The sequence below is a fragment of the Lagopus muta genome, chromosome 2 (genome assembly GCF_023343835.1).
Source record: "Lagopus muta isolate bLagMut1 chromosome 2, bLagMut1 primary, whole genome shotgun sequence".
NCBI classification, from domain to species: Eukaryota; Metazoa; Chordata; class Aves; order Galliformes; family Phasianidae; genus Lagopus; species Lagopus muta.
The window spans coordinates 94,326,785-94,350,889 of record NC_064434.1 but is presented as its reverse complement, the minus strand read 5'-3'; the positions used below and the strand labels follow the sequence as shown (position 1 = coordinate 94,350,889).

The window sequence follows — 24,105 nt, the reverse complement described above, 5'->3', positions numbered from 1 at the left end:
TGTCTCTGGTAAATTGTGTGTGTGTGTTTGCAGAAGTTCTCATCTGAAGGCACATGGAATAAGAAAAGCTTGATAGAGCAAGGCCTTTCTTTTTCCACAAGTTACAAAAACAAAAAAATTATTTCACAGAAATCCTGGTAGTTCCTGTCTGTTCTTTTGTTCCTTTGAGCCACCAGGTGCCTTGATGCTCTTCAGTCAGAGGGGGTCCTGACTGTCCTTTCCTCATGCTAGTTGTATGTTGTCTAGGTACTCAGTGCTATCATTCACAGGGCTGTCACAACAGCAACTAGAGGCAGAAGAGGATTTTACAAGATCCACAGCACGACCAGGTGACTCTCCTGCTAAGGGCTGTGCTATTTCTTATCAGTTTACTGGCAGAGCAGTTCAGAGGAGTCAGCATGGCAGTGAGTGCTTCAGTTCTGACAAGCTCAGTGGATACACAGCAGTGAGTAAAACAGAGCTGAGGACATTATGCTTTCCAAAGCAGAAGTCTGGCCTTTCTGTCAGCAAGGGTTATCTTTAGTCTGACTCTTGCCTGTCCTTTCTCTCTGCTAGGGCTGTTCTCTTTGCTTTGATTGTTCTCTGATAAGGAGTCAGTTTTCATTGAAGTCACAACCACCACAAGGAGAAATAAGAGGCTGCAGATTTGATCTGTAGGGATGAAGCTTCACCTCTCCTTGCAATCTCAGGCATACTGTGTGTCTTTCAGAATAACATAGGCAGCTGGTTGCTAAAACACCTTTCTATTCCCAGCTTCAACATCTTTGTTTTCCAGCTTTGTGGAACTAGAATTAGCTCTCACTGTCACTGTCCCTGTCCGGCTCTTTGTTTTTAGGCAATGAATAAATCTTACTGTCTTTTGTTCTTCCCGGTACTTTCTCAGGATGTACTAAGGAGAATCTCTGTTCACATGGTTCAAATCTTGTTCTGTCCCATTTCTCTCATTTCTCCGCTGAGGGTTTTCTTGCTCGTTGTCACAGAGAAAGGTTCTTCTTTCACTTTGGATCAAAGTTCTCATTCTTTGTTGTTTGTGGGTTTTTTTTTTCAGAAGTTTTTTCTTTCTCTCTTACACTTCCTCCCAGTTCTCTGCTCTTGGATCTTACCAAGTTGCTTGTTTTCCTACAAGTACAATATCAGTATTTTGTTGCCCTCTTCCCAAAGATATTTGTCACCAAATTGACTTAGTCGTATCACGTCCATCCACAGTAGTAGTATATACATTCAATATAATGCATGATAGAAGCAAAAATGTAGATTTTGTACATGTTTGCTTTGCTCTTGGACACCATAGATTAACAGAATTTGTGTTTGCAGTACTTTAGTCCATGATAATTCCAGGGTAATTGAAAGGCAAAGGCCCTCTTGTAGAGGTGTTTAAATATTTGAATTGATGTAAAATCCATTCCTTGTTTTAATACTGGATAATTGCCGGGCCGTGTGGGGCCTTGTGTTACTTCATAGGTTGTTTCTGTAGCTAAAACTGTGTCCTGGAAGAATGCACAGAGTAACAGTGAAGGATGAGGAATCAAAGTCTGTGATTGGTTTTCAGCGTTCTTTGTGTTTATTCCCTGCAGACTCAGTGCATGGTGGAAGAAGATCAGAGAAATGGGGTCTGTCCCAGCTCCCCTGTCCGAGTGCCTCCAGAGTCCCCTACCGCACAAGCGCGCTCCCTGCGATATCGCCGTGTGAACAGCCCTGAGTCAGAACGCCTCTCTACAGCCGATGGCAAAGCAGATCTACATGAAAGAAGGTTTGCTTACCCTCTGTAACCTCCTGCTACATGTAGCAATGCCTCAGTTGACTGTTGAGGCCAACCTGATCGTTAGATAAATGGGCACTGAAAGGAGTCGGTGCCTGTGGGCTTTGCAGCCTTTATGATGAGATGTTCTTGTCTGTTAATAAGGCCTGTTAGTGGGAAGGGTTCTGGGTGGGAATAAAGTAAAGAGTGGGACGTTTGGTGGAGAAAAAGCAAAGTGTTAGATCAGAAATGAAGTTCATAGTCCTAAAGCTTTTTGCTGACCTTAGGTGGGAGGGAAGAATGGATCTAGTTAGGATACATACGGAGATGCATGTATTTTAAGAGCTAGCTGACGGATTCTCATCTGGAGAGTTTCATTATTTCATTTGTCCAGAGTTGTGGTGGAAGCCCCATCCCTGGAGACATCTGAGGTCAGGCTGGATGGGGCTCTGAGCACCTGATGGAGCCAGAGGTGTCCCTGTTCATTGCAGGGGAGCTGGACTAGATGGCCTTCAGGGATCCCTTCCAACTCTAACGGTTCTATGAGCACTATTTTTCAATAATAATAGTCATCATCCTCATCATCTTCAGCATATAACGTTGCATTTGTTTACTTTTGTAAAGCATTGCATCCAGAACGCAGAGCCTGATTTTGAGGCTTGTAGGTGTACTTATCTCAGATCCACAGTGAAGAAATGTCCAAGAAGCACAGAATAATAAAAATAATTAAAATAAGCAGTTTTAAGTTGTGGCTGAGAAATGCAAGTTATGAGATATAGACCTCTGATGCTGATAACCCTCTTCATACTCTTCATTAATCCCTCTTCCTCTTGCAATTGAAAGTCAGAACATGGACTGTGGTTACAGATCTTACTGACAAAATGACCCCTGTAAAACAGGTAGGGAAGAGACAAGCTTCTTCTCTGTCAGAGAAAACCTAGCAGAGTTCAGCTAGAAAGGAGAGTCACAGGGAGGCACAAGCTGGAAATGAGGAAGGGCATAAGAGAACTAGAGAGAGGATGAGCCCCTAGTATTACCTCCAGTTTGTTAGGTACTGGTTTATTCTGCGCGGATGGAGGAAGCTGTAATACTTGTCTGTATTTCAGAAATGAATGTGTGTATTAGTAATTTGGAGATTGAAAAGCAAATCTTGGTTCTGGTTAACTTCTTTCTTTTCTTGTCCTCTTTAAAATAAGAAGGGAAAAAAGCCATTTATAGTAGTCAGCAGCACTACTCTTGTACATTCACTGAAAGGTTTTAACTCCTTCCTCTATTTCTCCTGTTCTTCCCTATCTTTTCAGCATCATGCTGTCTTAATGTAGGAAATGTGTAATACCCAGGAGGCATTTCTTTCAGCTGTCCTCTTTCCTCAGCCCATATTTTTAAAACAAAAATCTGTTTGTCATCTTCCAAGTAGCCTCCCTCAGCATGGTACAGGTATTGTCCCCCTCTGCCACAGCCTTCTATTTATTCTTCTCTCTCCTTTTCACAGTAGAGACATGACTCGCAGCACTTCCTCTGGATTCCTGGAGTAAATTCTTTCACTCCAGGTGTCTCTCCTCTGCTGGGGGAAGGAGAGGCACATTGATTAAATCCCATCAGCTTCTTTTTTTCTTTCCTTTTTTTTAGTAAGAGCTCATTAATATGCAATTTTTGACGCACATGCAGTGTGAGAGGGCTACTGTTCAGTCTTACCTTGTCTAAGCCTTCCCCGTTCACAGTAATATACTTTGTTTGTAAGTATTTAACAAAAGCACCCTTGCTTCTTTCAGATCCATCAGGTGGTTTATGCTGAGGTCTTTGTTTTCCCATACTTTGTTCTCTGTATCAGCCCTTGATTCACCACCTTCCCTGATTCCTGTTTCTTCATCAAAAATTGCTCATTTTGATTTGTAATTCCTTCTTGTCTCATCTCTGACCTTCCATTGTGCCAAAGACACCCAGCTCTGCTTAGTAACCCTCACCCTGTGGTCAGTCATCTTTGTGTTTTCCCTTGAAGATTTTTCCCCAGAAGAGCACACAAGACCTCTGTATGGTCCTTGTTGAAATCGCTTTGTAAAAAAACACTGCAAGTGTCTTTTTCTGGGCATCAGACATTGTGGCTGTGCAACAAGCTGCCAGCCTCTGCAGTACTCAGAGCTGAACAGGGAGGGAAAGGGAGCAGCAGGTGCAGGCCAAATGACAAGCATGGACCATAACACTGTGGAACAGAAAGACAGAAGTGCCTTTGGTTTTTCCAGCTGAGATGATGCCAAGGCTGTCGGGGCACAGGGAGCTTCCAGGGCTTGTTTGAAAGGTATTTCTGCATGGCTGCGTAGCTGCATTGATGCTATTTAGATTGTGAGTCACTGAACATTATACTGCCCTTTGTCAGTGCATATGTGACATGTTTCCTTCCTGCTCCTCCAAATTATTTTGAGGTCACCTATGCCTTGTAACGTTTTCAGTGAGATTTTCCTGCTGTCTTCAAAGAGCTCACGTAGCCACCGCAGAGACCTCAATGGCCACCTTAGAGAGCACAGTGCAACTGAAGGGGTATAGGAGCCCAGCAATGACATTAAGTCAGACAGTAGATTTAAGTTGTTTTGGTTTTTTGTTTTTTGTTTTTTTCACAAACCAGTAGGAATTCCTAATGGGGAAGGAGTATTTTGGTGTTGTGGAGGAAAACTGGTTGGAATCTTGTCAGCTATAAGGAAGAGAGTTGATGAAATTGGTGGCTATCATACAGAATTACTTTAGGAGGAGTGTCTGCTACTGTAGGTTCTAAATAGATGTTTTTGCCTAAGCCCATCTTTCTAAAGTACACTAAGAAAGGAGTGAGAGCTGTAGGGTTTTTTTTCTCAGCTCATATGCTCTCTAACTTTAACCACAAACATGACTTATTTTTAATGGCTTCGTGTTCTGTCTTTAGATCACGAATGGATTTGCCTGGCTCTCCATCACGGCTTGTGTGCTCCTCCCAGCCAGCCCAGATGCTGTCCATTGACACTGGCCAGGCTGACCGGCAGGCAAGCGGTCGGATGGATGTGTCTGCTTCAGTGGAACATGAAGCCCTCAGCAATGCTTTCCGCTCAGTGCCGCTTGCGGAGGAGGAGGACTTTGATAGCAAGGAGTGGGTTATCATTGATAAGGAGACAGAGCTGAAGGACTTTCATCCAGGTGCTGAGCCAAGCACCTCTGGTACCACAGATGAGGAGCCTGAGGAGCTAAGACCTATTGAAGACGGTGAGGAGAGAAGGCGCTTGGGCGCAGATGCTGCAGTCAGGCCGAAGACTCACGATGGGCGAAGTCGGGGTATGCAGCCTGTGACTGAGGAGGACAGTTCCCACAGACATGAAGGACCTTCTCAAACAGTATCTGACAGTAAACATGAACAGCAGACAGGAAGTCCAGCCCACTCCCCCCTACACTCAGCACCAGCTATCCGACAAAGGAGACGAGAATCTGAACCTACTGGTCCTCAGAGACAGGTAAGATCCTTACTCTGGTCTGTATCTCATTGCCTAGCATAGCCAAATCATCGTCTTGGGAAGCCTCAGCTTTGCTGGAGAAATCTGAGGTTCCAGACACGGATGCTGTTGTGAAACTTTCTGACAATACTTGCAAATGTTGTGAACACCTTCGAGGTGCTCCCTGTAGCTGGTAGTGTTGCCCACTTCTAAGGGCACATTGTTGTCAAGATACTTTAGCATTTTTGCACAGAACAAGAGGTGAGCACATTTCTGGTTGTGGGTATCTTTAATAAGCCCTCTTATTATTATCCCTCAGTGATTTGTTAATAACTGCTTAGTTGTGTGGAGGTGTTACTAGCACGTCTCCTCACAGTTTCTCAACAGCAGCAGCAGCAGTACGTTACAAGATAATGCTGCCTAATGTAATCATACATCATGGGTAGGCCTGCAGCAATGCATAGCATAAAGTAACTCCCTAAAATTAAACTTTCTTTGGAATACCTAATAAAATCTCAGAGTAACCAGTACATATACACCTCAATCTTACTTCAGTGATCAGCATTGTTGTCAGACTTTTAACTCACAGAAATGTCATCAGCTACTGTGTTTTTTTCCTGACAGTTATAGAGGGCTTTGTTCATTTGTGGCTTTTTTTTTCCCTATGGTCCTCTGAAGACATAAAGAAGTTCAGTTTTTAGTAAGAGGTAATATCTTTCATTAGATTACCTGGAGAAACATGATATACTGTTAGCTCAGGTTACCTGTGTCATATCTAGTCTTCATTTCTCAGACATTCAGAGGAAGGCTGTAGAGTGTTAATAGCAAAAAAAAAAAAAAAAGCAACCTATAAAATGGCTCTCCTGAGAGCTGGAGTTTGTATGCTAGTGAAGATCTATCATGCACATGCAGTCCATAAGTGAAGGAAACAGCAGGCGAGTCTCAGACCATGTTGCAGAAATACGCTCTCATGGTAAGTGCCTTTGCAATCTTGTTCACCTCTGGAAGATGGTAGCTCCATTTTCCATTCCTTCTTGGCCTTGGTCTCTCAGAAAGTGTTCACAGGATTGGATCCTTCTGCACAAGCCCTGCCCAGATTCTGTTCTTCTCTGGATCCCAGAGAGTAATTAAAAAATAAAAAAATAAAGGCGGAGGTGTTCACTGTAAAAAGCCAATATTTGGCATGGCCTAGATGTCTGGAATTGCATAGGCAGGACCAGCAAGTTGAAAGAGCTTCTGTGTGAATTTGTTCTGTACTCTTATTAAACTGATCAGTGCAAGATGCTCATAATGCAGTGAGTGTGGCACAAACCAGCTGGTAAGAACCAGCAGGGACGCTTCACTGGCATATTTTACATAGCTAAAAAAGGCTGGAGCAAGGATAGTAAGTGCTGTGTGAAATGACTGAGGGAGTTGGGTATGATGCAGCAGGAAGGCTGCTTAGCACAGCATAATGATGCTTTAAAAAAGGTCACCCTAGCAGGCAAAAAAAGAAAATTCACTTCCTTTCATTAAAGATAGATAATGTGGTTGTGGGTGGTCACTTAATGTATCAGACACGCTTGGTTCTCCACCAGTCTGTGCCTTTCTTTGTTGTTCAGTTCTGAAATACTCCCTGGTTACTACTGAGCCTCATTTTCTTCAGCCTCAGCTCTCTCAATTTTTTTGTTCCAGTGAAGGATTCTCCAGCCCCTTCATCATTCATTGGACTATCTTTAATAGCTTCCAAGCTGAGAATTGGACCCAGTGCTCTAGGTGTGGCCCCACCAGCACTGAGAAGAGGCCATCACCCTCCACCTGAACAGAGCATTCCTAATGCAGCTTAGGAAGCAGTTAGCCTTTTCTGCAGCAAGAGCACACTGATGGCTCATGTTCAATTTGGTGTCCATCAGGATCCCCAGGTACTTCTGTACCAAACTGCTATCAACTGAGGATGCAGTCTGTCCAATCGTTTAATCACTAATGAAGTGTCCCTAATATCATCCCCTGGGCTGCATCACCAATGACTGGAAGTTCAGGCAGTTTTCAGTCCAGCTCAGTATCCATTTATCTCGCCTATATTTCATCATTTTGTCTCTGAGGATGTTTTGGAGACAACGTGAAAAATCTTGCTGAAGTTGAGATAAGCAACCTTTCCCTTGTTTCCTCACCCAGTGAGCCAGTGATCTCATCACAGAAATCTATCAGGTTCATGAGGAAGGATTCAGCCTTCATATACCTGTGCTGATGGCTCCCAGTTACCTTTTTCTTAATGTATGTGGAAATAGCTTCCAGCAAGATTTGCTCCACGGCCTTTCCAAGCTGACCAGAGCGCAGTTTCCCAAGTTGTCATCATCTACAGCTCAGATGTTTGTTCAAACGTTTGAATCTGTTGCAAGAAATACTGCAAGTGTGAGGGAAAGTGGTGTCCTTAAGAAACTGTGGTGTGTGAGGGAGCACAATATGAATGAATGGTGCTGTGGGCAAAATGAAGTATAGAAAAGGCTTTTAATAGCCTGGGAGAATTTCTGGCTGAGAAGGTATGGAAGAGATGTGTGGATGTGGCATTAGGGACATGGTGTAGTGGTGGGACTCACTAGGTCAGATTAATGATCAGACTTGATATTGAAAGTGTTTTCCAACCTAGATGATTCTGTAATTCTCTATTCTCATATATTAGGTATCTTCTATTTTCAAATGATGAGACAGCTACAACAGAGCATAGTCTCAAGGGAAGTGCTGATACAGAAGCAGAACAGCATTGTCATGAAACCGTAGCTAGTTCAAGGCCTTCTGTCTGTGTGCCACTCATTGAAGCACTGAGCATACAACAAGCTACTTAACAGAGCATTTAGGCTTGTTAATATATGAATTGTAATAACTATGTAACAGACCTTATGTCTGCAGGCTAACATGCAGATGAAGCTGTAGAAATAGCTAATGCGTAGAAAGATCTTGAACTCGCACTTATGTTTACACATGAATTCTGGTGCGAGATTTCTGTTATTTTTTAGAAGTGTTTTTGTCCACACTTAGCAATATCATTTAAAAATTTGTCAAGTTCTTCAATATGCTGACTAAATTCACAGATACTTGATAAAGATGGCAAGTTACCTCTGCCTTCTGCATTGGGAAGAAATATGAACATTCATGCATTTAAAAGTTTTATCCATTGCTTCTGTCTATAGGTCTGCACACACGAGTATTTCTTTACTCTGAATCTCCTTTGCTGCTTGACCAACTGGTGTTGTAGAAAATGTTTTGAGGCTCTTCACCTAAAACATTCCTGCCTAAGTGATGTTCTATTGGAGAAGTACAAAAGTGTGAAGCAACACTGGGAGATTGAATTTTTTCCTTACCTATTCTTGGATATATTCTGCGGAGCTCACAGGGTACTTTGCTTACACTGTGTCTTGCAGTCCCATCTTCTGGAGCCAGGAGTTTATCCTTTAGTTAAGATCTCAATATAAGATCCACTGATATATTTCCTCACAAGCTTAGCCATGTTGTTAGAATTATTCTTTATAAAATCCTGCTTGGACAGGATTTTATAAATGTTAGGTCTCTTTCCTCTTGCAGCCAACCTCCCACAGCCAGGAGAATACCATGTATGGACTTTCTTAAAGTTGCCTGTGTCTTGACCCTAAGAAATCAGTGGTTGTGAAATTTAGAAACTCTTTCAATCGTATCCCACCCTTGGCATCTTTGCTGAGAGATCTCACAAGTGTGCTGAACATGAAGACTTATGTTGGTACAATATGAGTAAGACAGGAGGCAGTTAGAACACATTGGCCTGTCTTCACCTGGGAGTTGTCTGTTGTCACTGACTTTATTCTGTAAAAATCTGCATTGAAACCCTCACTGAGCCAAGAAAATTCTCTGTTCTGGTGTTGAGTCCAGTGCCCTCGTGCTCTTGAACCTCATCATCACCTTGTTTGAGGGATGCAGTAGTTGTGATATTGCCTGGTATCCATGGAAGACCCTGTCCTTGCTGGTGACCCCTGTGTGCTGCTGCTTTCCTTCACTGATCTGAGGTTGTGGCAATTGTTTTTCAGAAAGAGGCAGAGACATAGGAGAGGACTGTCTCACAAAACAAGGATCATGTGTTGGTCATGAATCATGTGTTGTAGTGTCCTAGGTTGCCCCTGGATCTGTTACCTGAAGTTTCGTTTGATTTGCACTGGGGACTGAAAGCTGAGCAGGACATTTTCTGGATTGCATTTTGAGCTCTTTGACCACAGACCCTGGAGCAGTGATGAGGGAAATCCTTAGCACTCCCAGAGTACAGGAGGCAGCAGAAGGAGATGACAAACAATCTGACAATGTCAGATTCACAACTCTGAGCAGATGAGGTAGGGCAAGGGAAGAAAGCAGCAAGGAAGTGAGGTATGAATAGGTGCTGTGTGTCTTGCTTTCCTTTTCATTCTACAGCAACATCTGTGGGACCGTTTCTCAGTAGTGAGCAACGGGCATTTGCAGAAAATTGGTAATTACGTTTAATGTCTTATTCTTAAGTCTGTTGAGCTCTGTCAACACCATGCTTCTCCGGGACTAAGAGATGTCACACTGCTCCTGTCCAAACAGAACAGGATAGGGCTGATGGAGGGTGGTCCAGCCTGACTGCCAAGGGCAAAGAAATGAAGAGGGGCAGCACCTTCAGCTTTGACTGTGTAATTCAAGCATTAGGACATCCATTAATGTAAGTGGCATGTTTGTAATCTCAGCTTCTGCCAGGAGGCAGCAATGTCTGATTTTACTTGGTGGCGAGGGGTTGAAATTTACCCCTTTGTGGCCTGGGCAAGGTCCTTGGTTCTGTGCTGTAAAGGAAGTCCATCGAGATAGTTGGATCCTTTTTTTAGCTGAGAAGGCTTCACCGTGTTGGTATGATACATAGAGTGAAAATCATACTATATGCTTAGCATGGAGCAGGTAATAATTATAAGAATTCTGTATACGTATTTGTGCAGCCTACAAACAGTATACCCAGGACTGAATTTGTATGCCATCTACACAAAGAAGAGATGATTGTCCTTTTCCGAAATTAGAGTTGCTGTCTAGAATTTGTCTCAGATACTGAGTGACAGCATTATACATTATTATTATCTGAGAGTCTGATCTGCGCAGTGATGTACAGTACATTTAGGACTGTGAATAATTGCTTTTCACATTTAATGCCCACCACAAGCTGAGTAGTTTTCATATTCTTATGAAGATAAGGTATCAGCCTCAAAACGCTGCAAAGATATTGAAGGTGATAGAAAAGATATGAGACTGGATGAGGTTCAGTTCTTCTCCTCGTATAATTTGCAAGGGCAACATCTCTATTCAGCTAAGGAGAATAGTATTGGCTTATGAAAATAAAATATTGCCTTTTCACATTTCCTGGTTGTACTTTGAAACCTGCAGAGATTTCTTGAAAATAAATGAAGTATGAGGAAGGGAATTAATTTGAAAGGAAACATGTAATTCCAAGAAAAATGGTCTGTTTTGGAAATGCAGGTTTGGAAACCGCCGTGAAAGCACTGGTTTTGCTGCACAGATAGAGAGGAGAGAAAGAGCTTAGCTTTTTCAGGGTGAAGAGTCTGAAATCACTCCCGTACTGCCTCTGTCTCCCATTCAGTGCTTAGAGGGAAGGTAGGGACTGCGATCTCATCGTGACGCACACACACTGCCCTCTGTGAGTACACTTTCCTTCCTTCCCTGGCCATCCCTGGATTACAGAAGCAGAAAAGGGACCTAAGAGTACATCTTCTCTTCCTCTCCTGTGGCTCCATGTTTTCAGTTTCTTACTGAATGATAATTACACACTGCCTTGCCTTTCCAGCTGCTGCCTCTGCTTACCAAAACTGGAAGCACTAATGCTCCCCCTGCAGGTACTGAGTAGAAGGCAGGAATGTCAGCGTGAGGAAAGGGAACTCTACTAACAGCCTTCAGAGCGGCCTTTGCAAATCCCTGGAGTGGGTGTTAATAAGATGCACTGAAGGAGTCCTTGGGAAACTCTCACTATTAAATACCTATAATTATTTGAGCACTGAGTGTTTCACCTTTTCTTTCATACACATGGTTTCCAAGCGTGTTCAGAGTTTGCCTGTTGTCTATGTGCAGGATGTATGACTAGTCTAATGACGTATCAAATAAGTGATGCCAGAGTGGTGAGGCGTGTGGCCTGAAGAGACGTTTCCAGTAGCCAGAGGAGGGGACACATACAGCAAGCCTGATACTGCTGGTGTCGCTCGCGGTCGCATGTGGCTGGGGAGAGCATGCCAGGCCCCCATAATTGCAGACTCCCATGGTGCCCATGGGATCCCTAAGAATTTGTAGGCACAGAGCAGTAAGTTAGCCCAATTTAGAGCAAAAGCATTTTTCGTCCGCCAGCGAAGATATCTGCAGCATGCGCATCACAAACCAGGGGCGAGTCAAGTCTTTGCCTGACACCTTTTCCTCCACTCTTCTTGGTCTTTTTCAGTTGGAGGAGGACAGGCCTTCTCAGCACTCCCTCCCGAGGTACAGCCCCCTGAGAAGACTGGCGTCCTCCGTTTTCTCCTCCTCAACCCTGGAGACAGAACACTACCCTCACGTTGGTGGCACTTTCATACAGCGCAGCCGTTCAGCGGAGAGCAGCCCCGTGCGCATGCCCCACCGCAGGCACATGCCCCCCACGGCAGGAAACCACAGACTCATGCCTTCCGTCCTCCGCATTTCCAGGTCCCAGCTCCAGCAGGTGTGGGCCCGCTTCACACACAAAACATAGCCCGTTCAGGGAAGCAGCAGCCTCCATAATGCAATAATAGATCCCACCTGCCCACAATGTGTCACCACTTAATGCAATATTGAATCCCAGACAACACTGGCCTAAGGTACTGTAACTTCCAAAGCCCCCGCAACCAGACCCCACAGAGACTGAAAACATCCGCCTTTCTAAACCTCCCAGCAACCTGGGCAAGGGGCTGCAGCACGGCTGAAGATGAGAACGCACATGGTGAATGCATGTTGTGCTAAAGAAGTGGATGCCAGGGCTCATCTCAGAGACTCACTTGTGCGTCCTGCAGCGGGGTAGGAAGTGCAGGGCTGCCTCACTGAACACACGCAATCAAGCCACAAACATTGTCCAATTATGACGGGAGCGAAGAGATCGTGGAGGTATCAGCAAGCGTTGCCTTCCTCATCTGTTCGAGCATCTTTGTTGGTATCTTACACCGGGCCTCATCTGTAGGCAGTTTTACTCCATCTAGGCGTAGGTAGACTCCCACTGGAAGCTCACCTGAGGCAGGACCTCGGGATTTGTCCCTCTTGTGGAGTTAGGATCATGTATCTCTTCGTTGCTTTGCCTTTGGAAATCCCCATGCTTTTCTTGTGATTTTGTTTCCATACAGAGACTGCATTTTTCTGTCTCTCTGGCTTTGCCTCTGTTATGTGTTAGCAGATTTGTGTGTCTGCTCTCCACTCCTAAGCTGCTCCAAATCCACCTGCCTTCCCCCAGAGGCACTGACTGTCAAGAGCTGGATGGCAGGGCTATTCTTACTGATCCAGCTGTATATTATGCTATTTCTAAATTTCAGAAACTTTAGGCACCTGCAGCTTTTCAGTGGCAGAGCAGCCTTGCTCCTTGGCCATGCTTGGAAATGCCTATGGTAACAGATCTCACTTTAGAAACCAACTGGCCCTCAGCATTGGTACTCAGAGCCCATGCAGCCCTTGCCTAAACTTGAATCTCAAAGGCAAAGGAAGATTAGAATTGTTCTAAGTCTTTATTTCCCAAGTTTTTTGTGGGGATATTGTGTCCTTCTCAGTATAGTTGCAGTGTGAAACACCAGGCTGTATGAAGACCTTCTGTAATGAAGTCAATGTTGTAACTGTTTGCCACTGAGCCGAGCATTTGGTCTGGTATCCTGGGAGAAGAGGCAGTATGGATGTGAATATTAAGGAGGGGGATTGTTGGTGGTGCTCAGGACTTTAGGAAAAACGTGAGTCCAAAAGAAAATGCTCTGCACAAAATACGTAAGCCCAGGATGCAGACAAGAAAACACTGGGAAATTTCAACTGTGAAAATGGTGTGAGATGGATATGGCTGTTGAAAGTAAGCTGATGATTTGTGACACGAACATATACCCATGTAGGTAGGCTGTTTCCAGTTGAGTTACAGTGAACACTTCCTTCCAAATACCATTTTTCGTGCATATATCTGCCCTGCCTGAGGTTCCTTTAACAGCAGATTCATCCCTCTGTAAACCAGTTTGACAGTGTAACCTCAGACAGCGTGGAATGGTACTTTCTGAGCTGGCCCCACGGCTCAGCATGGCTCAGGACCTGCTAAAGGCAAGCTGGGCATTCAGTGCCTCCTGCCTGCCGGTACAGCATCCCCATGCTGGGGGATGGAGATGGAGGAGGCAGCGCTCCCTGCTTGTTGGCATAACCAATCTCTTCCCACAGTCATTTGTGAGTCAGTGGCAACAATTTATTTTGGTTTGCACCATGAATGTGAGTGAGCAGGATGCTTTACTGCCCCGCCAGATTTGTTATCTGCAATTTGCCAATCAGTTTTATTATTAAAAAAAAAAGCAAAAAAAAGGCACTAGCCATTCCCAGAAATGCTTAGGCTGGATTATGCTGTAGCCTAATCCTATCTGGCTGTTCTTTTCTTGCGAAGCACAGAAACCACAGAGAGCAAGGCTTCGCTTTTCTCAAAGTGACATGAGAGGTGATGATTTCCTGAAGCAGACTCTGCTCTGATTTTATTTTTTTCCGTGTTCAGTAAAGATGACTTTACCAGAGCAGCAGGTTTCAGAGAAAACAGAACTTATGAAAGAGCAGCTCTGTAGCTCTTAATAATTTTTAGTTTATAGTTTCCAAAAAGCTGGTGTTCACTCTTAGGGTCCAATTATAGGAACAAAACTAGAAACTGAACACATTTTACTTTTACCAGTGAAAAGGGAGAGCAAACAGAATAGCTGGGATTTCATGAACTCAGACCTACCAGTTTCGGTCAAAATAGTGGCTAGCCATTTAATGGCTCTGTACCTAAAATTTAGCAGGCAGTAATCTATCTAATGTTACTCATCATGGCTACAGAACTGTTAAGCTCCGAAATCTGATTGAAAAAAATAGCTTATTTATACAGACTTCAATAAAACTTTTCTACTTAAAATTATGAATAAATTTTAAGCCAATTAACCAAAAGAAAGATGTTTCTATATTGGTATCTCTTACAAGCAAGGATGTTTCTCATTAGCACTTCTGGGGTTCTGACCTTAGCTCAGCACCTCCGTGCCTTCAAGTGGCTAGCAAGAGGAAAAAGCAAAATCACTGGACAGAAGGTTTGCAGTGGCAGGAAAATGGATGGCTTGGTAAAACAATACTGGCAGGCCAGTTCTGCAGTAGGATCAGGACTGCCTCATAATTTGATTGCGTTTGGACTGGTGATTGCATGCAGCCAGGGTTGTGCTTCAGAGTGTGAAGAATATAGGTCACGTGCACAGAGCAGGGGAAGCTGTGCCTTCAGAGGTGCTGTCTCCCAAAATGATGAGGGATTTGGCTGTGAGTTCTGCGTGTGAGTTCTCAGAATGCTGTTATGGGGGTGGCAGCAGTGAAGCACTTCTTTGTTGATTCAGCAGGAAAAGGCAGATGTGAGCAGAGATCAACGGCAGGCATGGAACCCAAGTCTTGTATGGAATAGTTTTAATAAGATTTTCAAAGCCTGAGAAGGGAGAAGTAATACAAGAATTACTTGGTTCTGTAAAACCTGCCTGGTAGAATGAGTTTGAAGACATGCAGTCTGCCATTGAAGACCAAACTAAAACATGGCATGCTCACTGTCAGGAGTACCTGAACAGAGCAAGATGGGTTTTTAAGCTGCCAGGCAAAGGCATGGACCTGATTGCTGGAAGATGAAGTAAGAATAATCAAAATAGAAGCAAGATGCTCATTTGAAAACAGAGTCCATTGGTGACAAATCATTGGTGCATATTATGAAAAGGCAAACTGAATTCCCCCTGTTCGAATTCTCTAAGGTGGGCTGTTTATGTCTAAACCAATCCTGTACAACCATCGCTGGGGTAGAACTGTTGGATGAGTTGTTGTGGCCTGGGTGTTATGGGAAGCTTTATTTCATGCTCAGTGCTCCATATGGCATTAAAATTTAATTCTAAATAAATTAATTGGTGCTAATGAGTGAGATCCTGATGTTACAGTAGTATGAAAAGAATATTTAAAATAGTCCATTTGCTTATTTTTTTAACATCTTCATCTAATGCTGTAATAATTACTGTGGAATCCACATATTATCGAGGAACAGTTGGCAAATTAAAGAAATGTGAAAATAGCTCTCTTTTTATATTTATGGAACTGTAATAAATTAATACTGGAATACTAAAGAACGTTACAGTGCAATTCTAAACACCCTCTTCAGATTACATTTCTATCGCATTTGTTTGTTGTATTACATTTATAATGGTTGCAGTTATAAATGTAAATATATCCAAAAATCAGTTGCCAAAAGGAAAACCACACAAGACCAACAAGTGGGTAGTGCAATGGAAGTGGCAAGCAACCATTTTCCGTTAAGTCTTTGCTTCTGTGGTCAAGTTAAGGGAAGAGAGGTGCCAGTTCTCTAAGAGGGACCCTCCTACCCCCACTCCATCCCTTTCAGACCTTTCCCCCATCTGGTGCACGAACCCACATGCTGAGAAAGAAAGGTTTTGGGTTAATTTTGGGTGTTTTTTTTTTAGCTAAGTTCATTGCTGTTCTGGCTCCCTGTATATTTGAGCAGCTTGTAGTAGTGGCAAGCCAAGGGCAGCAGAGATAAATGTGATTATGGGACTACGGGCTGAAAAGTTTGTTACATAGTTATTTTCCTTTTCCTTTTGTTCATGCTTAAAAATAGGGCTTCCTTTCTGAAAGAAATGTTCTTGGTTTTGCTTCCACTTGTATGTAGTACTTGTTCTCCTCAGAATCCAAAATGAGGACTGAAGTGAGCATTTGCCATACAGGAGTTCACTGGCATCAGGACAGGTTGCTAGGATCTCCTGCTCTACGTCAGTGAGCAAATGCACATCAGTCTCGTGTACCTTCAAAAGCCATCTTTTTATATCTTGGTCCCTCGACTCCTTTCACTTCCTATGCAGAATGGGACATGTTTCCAATTTATCGTTCTTCTCAGCCTGCTTCCCACAGGGAGGAGCTAATGAGATGTGATCCTTGTGCAAATACTGTGAATGCTTGTGTTAAGCTCGGAGGAATTGGCTCCTGGGTGGTACCTGCAACAATCTCATTCCTTCCTTGCTTGGTCCCTGAGTTGTTGAGTCACTTCTCTGCGTTCCTCCTGGCACAGCAAACGTGCAGGTGAAGAGCTGCTGGAAAAAGCATGCTGTGTCCTGCAGCTCACAGCCAGGCAGAGCAGGCAGAAGGCTGGGGACTAATGTGTTTGGGAGATTTATCTTTGGTGGCACTTATGTGACAAGGGATTGATTGAATGCCAATGGCTGAGCTTAAAATGGTAAAAAAGCAAGCTTTCTGTAATGCTGCAGGATTGCTTCGCCAGAAGTTATGGCAGTCATTGGAGTGAAGAGCTGTGATTCCTGACTTGGAATCAATTTAGTTCTGCCACCACAAATTCACATCCAATGGAAAATGTTTTGGTGGAAGCATCTTGGTTGAAAATAAACCATACTGACAAAGGGGCAGTTTTGCTGCTGTGTCTGCATTTAGGAGTATCCTTTTCATATACCCACATTGACTTAGCCATTCCCATGCTTTCTTGCCAGTGCTGAGCATCTGCAAAGGACAAACTGGCCCAAAAGTTGTCTTTGTTGGGCTCTGTTGCAGTCCCTGGGGCCTCCCAGCTAGGACTGCTCCTTTCCTTTCTGCATCACAGGTGTAGACTCCAAGGGAAGATCTTTCCTTCAGTCCTTTTCCTTTTACTTGGTGTGCTGACTCCTTTTCTTGTCCATTGCTGCTGCTGGCCTGCCAACAAATTAGCTTCTGTTCAACGGTGAATCTGGATGCAGAAAAGTAGCATTCAGCAGAAAAGGAGCTGCCAGTGGACTTCATGCATAGTGACAGGCTATGAGAAACTCTTAGATTCAACTGCCTCTTTGTTTTCCATTGCTTATCCTATTTCTTCTTCACGTGGCAAAGCTGTTTTTACCTTCCAGTCTCAAGTGCATGTCACACTTGCTCACGTGCTCATCACCTCCCTTCATTGCCATTCCTGGTATTTTATCCCTCATTCTTTCATTACATCTCTGGGTCTCTCCACTATTTTCTACCTTTTCTCTTCATAAGAGCTGGAAAGCAGGAATTTTTCTTGCCTGCTGTACCAGTTTCCTACTGATTTCATGCTGGATCATGCTTTAATAGTCAGTCAGCCTCTTGTATTCCCTCTCTGATTTCCTTGGATGAAGCAGGGAAAAATGGCACATTTTGGCAGTTGGAGCTGTTGCAGCTGTACCTGGAGGAACACCCATCATGTTAGCAGAAGGCAGCCTGATTTCAGAGATAGTAATGATAGACACCTTTCATTTGCAGGATGGAATTTCACGAGTTTCAAATTTTGAAATTCTTAGGATTTAGCAAACACCCCCAAATCACTGTGTACAGGAGTAGCAGCTAAATTCAGAAAGCTCCTTCCCCAAAGTCAGCTGCCATCTGTGATTGCAAATCATATAAACAGATGATGAAGAACCAATTTTATTGTTGTTAGTCTCTAGGTTTTATTTAAAGGTGTGCCAGGTGTGTGAGAAAATGTCTCAATTCCAATTGCAAATTCACTACAGTGCAAACTAAATTCACTAAATTGCAAACTCTTGCAACTGAATGTTTTCTGAGCTGGCAAAAAAAGGCTGCTCCCATTCTCTGCCCTGAAACTGAAGCAGCAATCCAAATACAAGTAGAAGTAATTAGGATATTTCAAACAGCCAGGACAGGGAAAATGTAGGTGCTGATGTGGTTCATCAGTTCTAGATGTGAACTCGCTGGTGTTTCTCCTCATTGCCTGTCTCATCTGAAAGCACCACACAGTGGCAGATTTTTTCCATAGGAATCAGTGTTGCTCAGTTTGGTACACATAGTGACATTTCTTCCCTTACCTGGACTGTGCCACTGGTGTTAGGCATCTAAGCATCTTGTTGCTGCAAACAAGTTCCAGGTTGATTCTGTGATCCTGTTTGGCATCTCACTCTCTCTGATAGCTTCTGTAGCAGCCAGACTGAGGGCTAGATGACAAGGCTTCCATGAGCCAGTCATCAACCTTTTTTCTTTTCTGAGGTGAAAACCCTTTGTTTTAGGTGTATTTTTTGCATATAGGACTCCTGGAAGGAGGCATACTCTTTCAAACAGATTGTCAGAAGCTCTCAGCAGCTTCCCCAACCTGTTTGAGTGGCTCTTCAGGGGCTAGATGGCATTTCATTTCCAAAGAGGACTCTAAAGCCAACTAGCATACTCTTTCTTCTATAGCTTCTCTGGGTTTTGAGCAGCTTGAAATGAAAAATGAAACAAATGCTATTTGGGAAATTTCTCTGCCCTGTGCTTCAAGCCTTTCTTCCAAAGAGTTGCTTTGGAGTGTTGAACTACCTCATTTGTCTTTTGTTTCACAACATCGCCAGGCCTTGGTATCACTTTGTCACTAACTACACTGCCCAAAGTGCACAGCTTCTTACTCTATACTTATTTATTTTGCAGTGGATGCATTCTACAATCAGGTACGAAGCCAGGACAAACACCTCACTTTAGCTGCAGTACTCACACCTTCCTATGGCCTCCTAACCCCAAAGATGCCCAAGTGCTTTATTATCGCTGCAAGCCACTTCTCCGCTGCTTGACAAGCTGGAGGAAGCGTGCAGCACATAAAGCCTTTATGGAACATGTCAGGATGAAGTCAGACGTGAGGGTTTGATTTCACAGGGAGAATTTCAGGAGACAGAATATTATTTCACAATCTGGAAATGGTCAGGACACTGGGGCCCTATATATAACCAGTACAGTTGAGGCATTTCTTTGATTGATTGCACATCACCAGGAACTTCAGTTGTTCTCCAGAGTTAAAATGCACTACTTCAGTCTGGTGCTGTGATTCTAAGTAAATAAAACTAAGAAATTAAAATACAACCATTGGTAGTTTGGGTTTGTATTGCCAGATAGCTCAACAGTAGAATGCAATGTGATTCTGAAGATCAGAAAGCATGGAAAGATATTGTTTTTTTTCTTGTTTTCTAATGTACTTCCTTCCCACACCTCCATCAGATAATCTTGCATCATATTTCAGTGTGGGATGCAAGTGCTTGGTAGTGGCACGAGATTGTTTTTGAAAACATGAGGAGATTTTATACTGCTCACTTGGAGAGACTGGTGAAAGATAGACACCACGCTGTCCAGTGGGTCTAGCATCTCTTCCTTTAGGTTAGAGAGCCTCCTTTGTGTCCAGTCACAGCCACATAATGCTGCATCAATAGCCTAATTTATTTTTATTATAAATAAATTGCTGGATTAGATGGATGAGATATTTTTATTAGTGGATGGCAGTGGAGATATAGTGATACCACTCTCAGAACTTTACCTGGAGCTGAGGTCATTTTGATGCTCTCACATTAAATAAGAAAGGGTTCTTTTATGCAAATGTCTTCAAGGCAGAGCCTGATATTTGTGTTTTCCCTTTTTCCTTTGATGACAAATGGGAAAGGACTGCTGGGAGATAGCTATAATGCATTTATCTAGCTCTCCTCTGCAGTGGTTGATGAGCTACAAGGGACTAGCTGAAGAAAATAAAATGGGGTTTCCTAGCAGACAAGGTCTGAAGCCTTTAAAATCACGAATGATTTGCAAACCCCTCAACTCCTGTTGCTGTTTATAGTAAATAAATTGCCCTAGCTATTTCTCAGCTTGAGAATATGGGGCATCTTTTTTCTTGACCGGTTGTTGCCAGCCCTCCCCAGAGGGACTGGAAGAGATGACAGATGATGAGATGAAGAGATGACAGGCTGACCAAAGCAAGCCAGATGTGCTTCCTGATTTCACTCCTGTCCCCAGAGTGGTGTTGGGATGCTTTTTGCTGGAGCTTCCACTTCTGATTGTATGTATGTTCTGTGTGTGTTCATGACCCACCTGTGGAGCGTGAATGGCCATGCGTGGTCATGCCTTACAGAAGTGTTTCTGTGCTGGTAATGGATCACTTTGCACACAACCAAGTGCTCAAAAGACTGCTGCAAAGAAAGAATCTCCGTCAGTTAAAGGAAGTGTCTTCATGGTGTCTGGTTCAAATGGCGCAACTGGTCTCCTTTGCGTGTTGCAGATGTGAGCAAATGCTTTCAGCAACATGGCTCAGCCCAGTTTTGCTCATTCAGTGTCTTGTGGCATTCGTATCCCTCTTTTCACCATCAGCTGGCAGCAACGTTCGGGTGATAGGAACGGTGCTGCCACTTGGGCCATAACGTATTAGTATGCAAACACTCATTTGGGGTAATGTTAAAACATGAAATAAAACGTGTGAAGGCCGATCATTGCAGCACTGCCTTCCGTTCTGTTGCACTTTTATACCATGTGTTTTGTGTTTGGGTCACTGTAACATACAGATCACAACGGCTGTTTCATGGGACATCACAAAGAATCATCTATGGGAAATGTTTCTAAGTATTATTTGATGTATTGCAACTCGTTTGTATTACACACAGTGCGGAAGAAATAATATTACAATGAATGTACATTTTTAATAAGCTGCTAACCGTGTAACCTGGGGGCTGGAAACGATCCCCATTTTACATTCACTTGCATGTGTTTCAGTGTTGAAAAAGAAAATTGCTTTATGTTTGGAGGTCTTATTTTTTCATATGCAAGAAGTGTTTCAGGTTGGTTACCTCATCTAGTGCACTTGCCTCAGAAGAATCCCCAGGGCTTCCTCCAACTCCAAGTTTCTCAGTTTGATTATGAGTGCAATTAATCAATCTGGCAATGTGAAACACAGTAACGGCAAATTTCCTCTGAGCTACAAGTCAAATGAGGAGGATTTCTGTGGGACTCTTTACCCCTCAGCTGAAAAGAGCCAGACCAGGTTCTTTTTCAGCACTGCTGACTTACGGTTATTTTTATGACTAAGAAAGATGTTTAGCTCTCAGAATTTCCTTCTTTTTCTTTCTTGCTGCTATTAAGTTGCCTTTATAATTAGGGACTAGAAAAATGTTTGGATTAGCATTTCCTTCCACTTTGCTCACCATTTCCTGAGTCTCTTCTGAGTGGTACAAATGAGGTGGTCCACATGTCTGCTCAGACAGGGAGCTCTGCACCAACCCTTGCTGGAGGCACTGGTCAAGCTAAGTGGCAGGCATACAACCTTTATAGAGCTATTGCTTCCCTCCACAATGCTAGGAAGACTGACACAAACCTAACACAACATCTGAAAGCGCAAACAGGGAGGAGCAGAGCACTTACCAGCATAGGACTGCACTGTCCTATTCACTTTGTTAAGATAAAAGAAGTGGCTGTGGAGCATTTGATGGTAAGATGCTGGGAAGAATCTCTCTCTGACGATTATGGTGCTGATTCTTGGAACGCAGACATCCTGCAAGCAAGCATGGCAGCTCTGAGACCCCTGCTACTTTTACCTCATGTGTTGCTGGTTGGAAGAAAAAGCTGCTTCAGAAACTCAGATTCTAGTTTTTCCACTCATCATCATATATCCCATCAGGTCTCTCAGTCCCAAACAAGTTTAGACTGTATTGGCAGAGGATAATGTCACTTCCAGGATATGCTACGTTCCTGATAGAATCCAAATCAAAGCTGTTAAGGGGAAGATTGGACTATAGCTGTTGCTGTCTGTGTGCCATTTGCATCTCTCAGGACTGAGGTCTCTTCCCAATCCCAACGGAACAGTTGATATCATGTTGGGAATTTGATTTCTGCTTCTTGGACTTCTCAGCTCGCATGAAGAATCTCAGGGACCAGCATATCCTTCCTTTGCATTACCTTGTGTCACCTGTTAGACTTCTGTTGCTGCTAAGCAGGAGAGAGTCCAAACCACATTTAACCGTTGATTTTCAGTTAGGAGGTGAGTGTGGGTTTCTGTAGTCATTTCTCTTGAGAGTAGGCAAAATCTGTAGGTAACCTCTTGTACTTCCTGCTTTGTTTGAGAAACTTCATCTGCTGGGACTTGAGTTTGCTCGAAGCAGTGGATCTCAGGAAAGTCCTCTTTGTGCTGGACTCCAGCATCAGGAGCCCTGCAGAAAGGGCTTCCTCGAGCTGCCAGAAGCCCTCACCAACTGCTAGGGAGAAGGTGTGAAGAAGCTGTGGAAGCTCATCTCAGGGGGAGGGCAGCAGGGAGATGGAGAGGAAGCAGCTGCTGTAGCTTTAAAGGTGGTACTGAGTAGAGATCAAGTGAAGGATGTAGTTGACTGAAGGGATCCAAAGCTTGTTTTCCCTGAGTCTTTTTATTCTTTCTGTATTTAATCCCTCTGGAGCCTAATGTCAACCCTTTTTTGTACTGCAATAACACTGTAATATATGCTTGCACTAATTCTTCTGGCACACCAAGCATGCAAGACCAACTTAAAGCTTTTTTCAGAAGAAAAGCACTGTATTATTGTGTATATAGACATACTGAGAGAGAATTTGAATTCTGTCTCCTGTATAAAAGCATGCATTGATTACTTGTATGTAGACCATGCTGTAAATGCTGCAGAGTACTGTAAAATCCTACACTTGAAACCACGACAAACAGGCAATGAAATCAAAAAACAAACAAAACAGAAAGCTGTGCAATGGATTTTGTGCCTTTTTTAAATCCATGTATGTTAATCCAGACAATCGGAAAAAAAGAGCTTGTATACTACCAAAACCTTATTAAAGAATCAAAGGCAGCACCTTGGTGACGGCTGGGTTTTTTGTTTGCTTTCTTGCTTTGTTTTTCTACTCCCTGTGCTTCCCAGCTATGGGAGGGTGTCCCCTGCTCAGCCTTGGGTAGGTGTGTGGGAGCACAGGGCTGGGAGGTAGAGGAGCAATGGTAGAACTTACCGTCATTTGCTAATGTGATCACTGAAAACTTGCAGTGAGGTTGGATCTGGGGAAAAAACCAAGGTCTTGTGACTGTTGAGGATAGTTTTCATGAACCTTGGGAAGGCCACATGGTGAGTTGTGTTTATGTAGGTTTAGGCTAGAACCAATTTCACTGTTTTACATCTGGTCATATCACAGAACAGGTTGCATCTGGCCCCATTTTGATGTGTTTAGAGCTCTGGCTTGACATTAACCAGCATCTGAACTGGCAAGGCTTAAGCGTGTACAATTTAACATCTACAAAGCCAGCAGAAAGCGTTTTGTACATGGCTCTCAGCTTTAACACTGGGCATTTCCCTCCAGCTAGCAGTGCATATGCAGTGTGCGGTATGCAGTATGAGTAAGACTCTCTACTCCTGATCTTCCACTGTCTTCCCACATATTCTTTCCATTGGTACAACAGAGCAGAGAAGTTCTTCTCCAGCCTCTCAAGAACAGTGCTAGAGAAAGTGAGCCTGCTGTAGTACAAAAGACACGTGGTATGTAACAGAGGACACTTTGAGGGCTTCAGAGTAGGAGCAGCATGTTCAACAGCATGGCCATTGGTAGATGGCTGCTGATCACATCAGTTCAACAGTGAAGACAATCTCAGAGTGATGCCTTAGGACTGTCTTCCTTCTTAATAGCTTCAAGTGATGATAGTAGTTAAGGTAAGAAAATATGTATTTGACCTAAGGCTCATCTCAGCAAAATTTCTTTTACTTACATTTGTGCATAACTTTTGTCTGTCATTTTTGGCATATTTACACTCTTTGGATTTGCTCCACGATGAGCTCGCAGTGGCAAAATGACCACAGTCTCAGGCTTCTTTCAGGAATGAGTTCTGCCAGTGTTGGGGTAGGGTATGCCATAGGTTGAATAGCCCAAGTCTCCCAGAGGTAGGTAGAAGCCAAACAATCACTGCTG

General features: G+C 43.4%; 1 protein-coding gene across 8 annotated transcripts in view; it reads left to right on the top strand.

Annotated features, from left to right (window-relative positions):
• TTBK1 (tau tubulin kinase 1) overlaps positions 1–24,105 on the top strand; it is a 94,728-nt gene that overhangs the window by 63,630 nt on the left and 6,993 nt on the right. For all 8 annotated transcript variants that reach the window (XM_048936690.1, XM_048936686.1, XM_048936691.1 and 5 more), the window contains 2 exons: positions 1,575–1,750; positions 4,650–5,208. In XM_048936690.1, the coding sequence (XP_048792647.1) occupies positions 1,575–1,750; positions 4,650–5,208 (735 nt within the window). The remainder of the gene's footprint in view (positions 1–1,574; positions 1,751–4,649; positions 5,209–24,105) is intronic.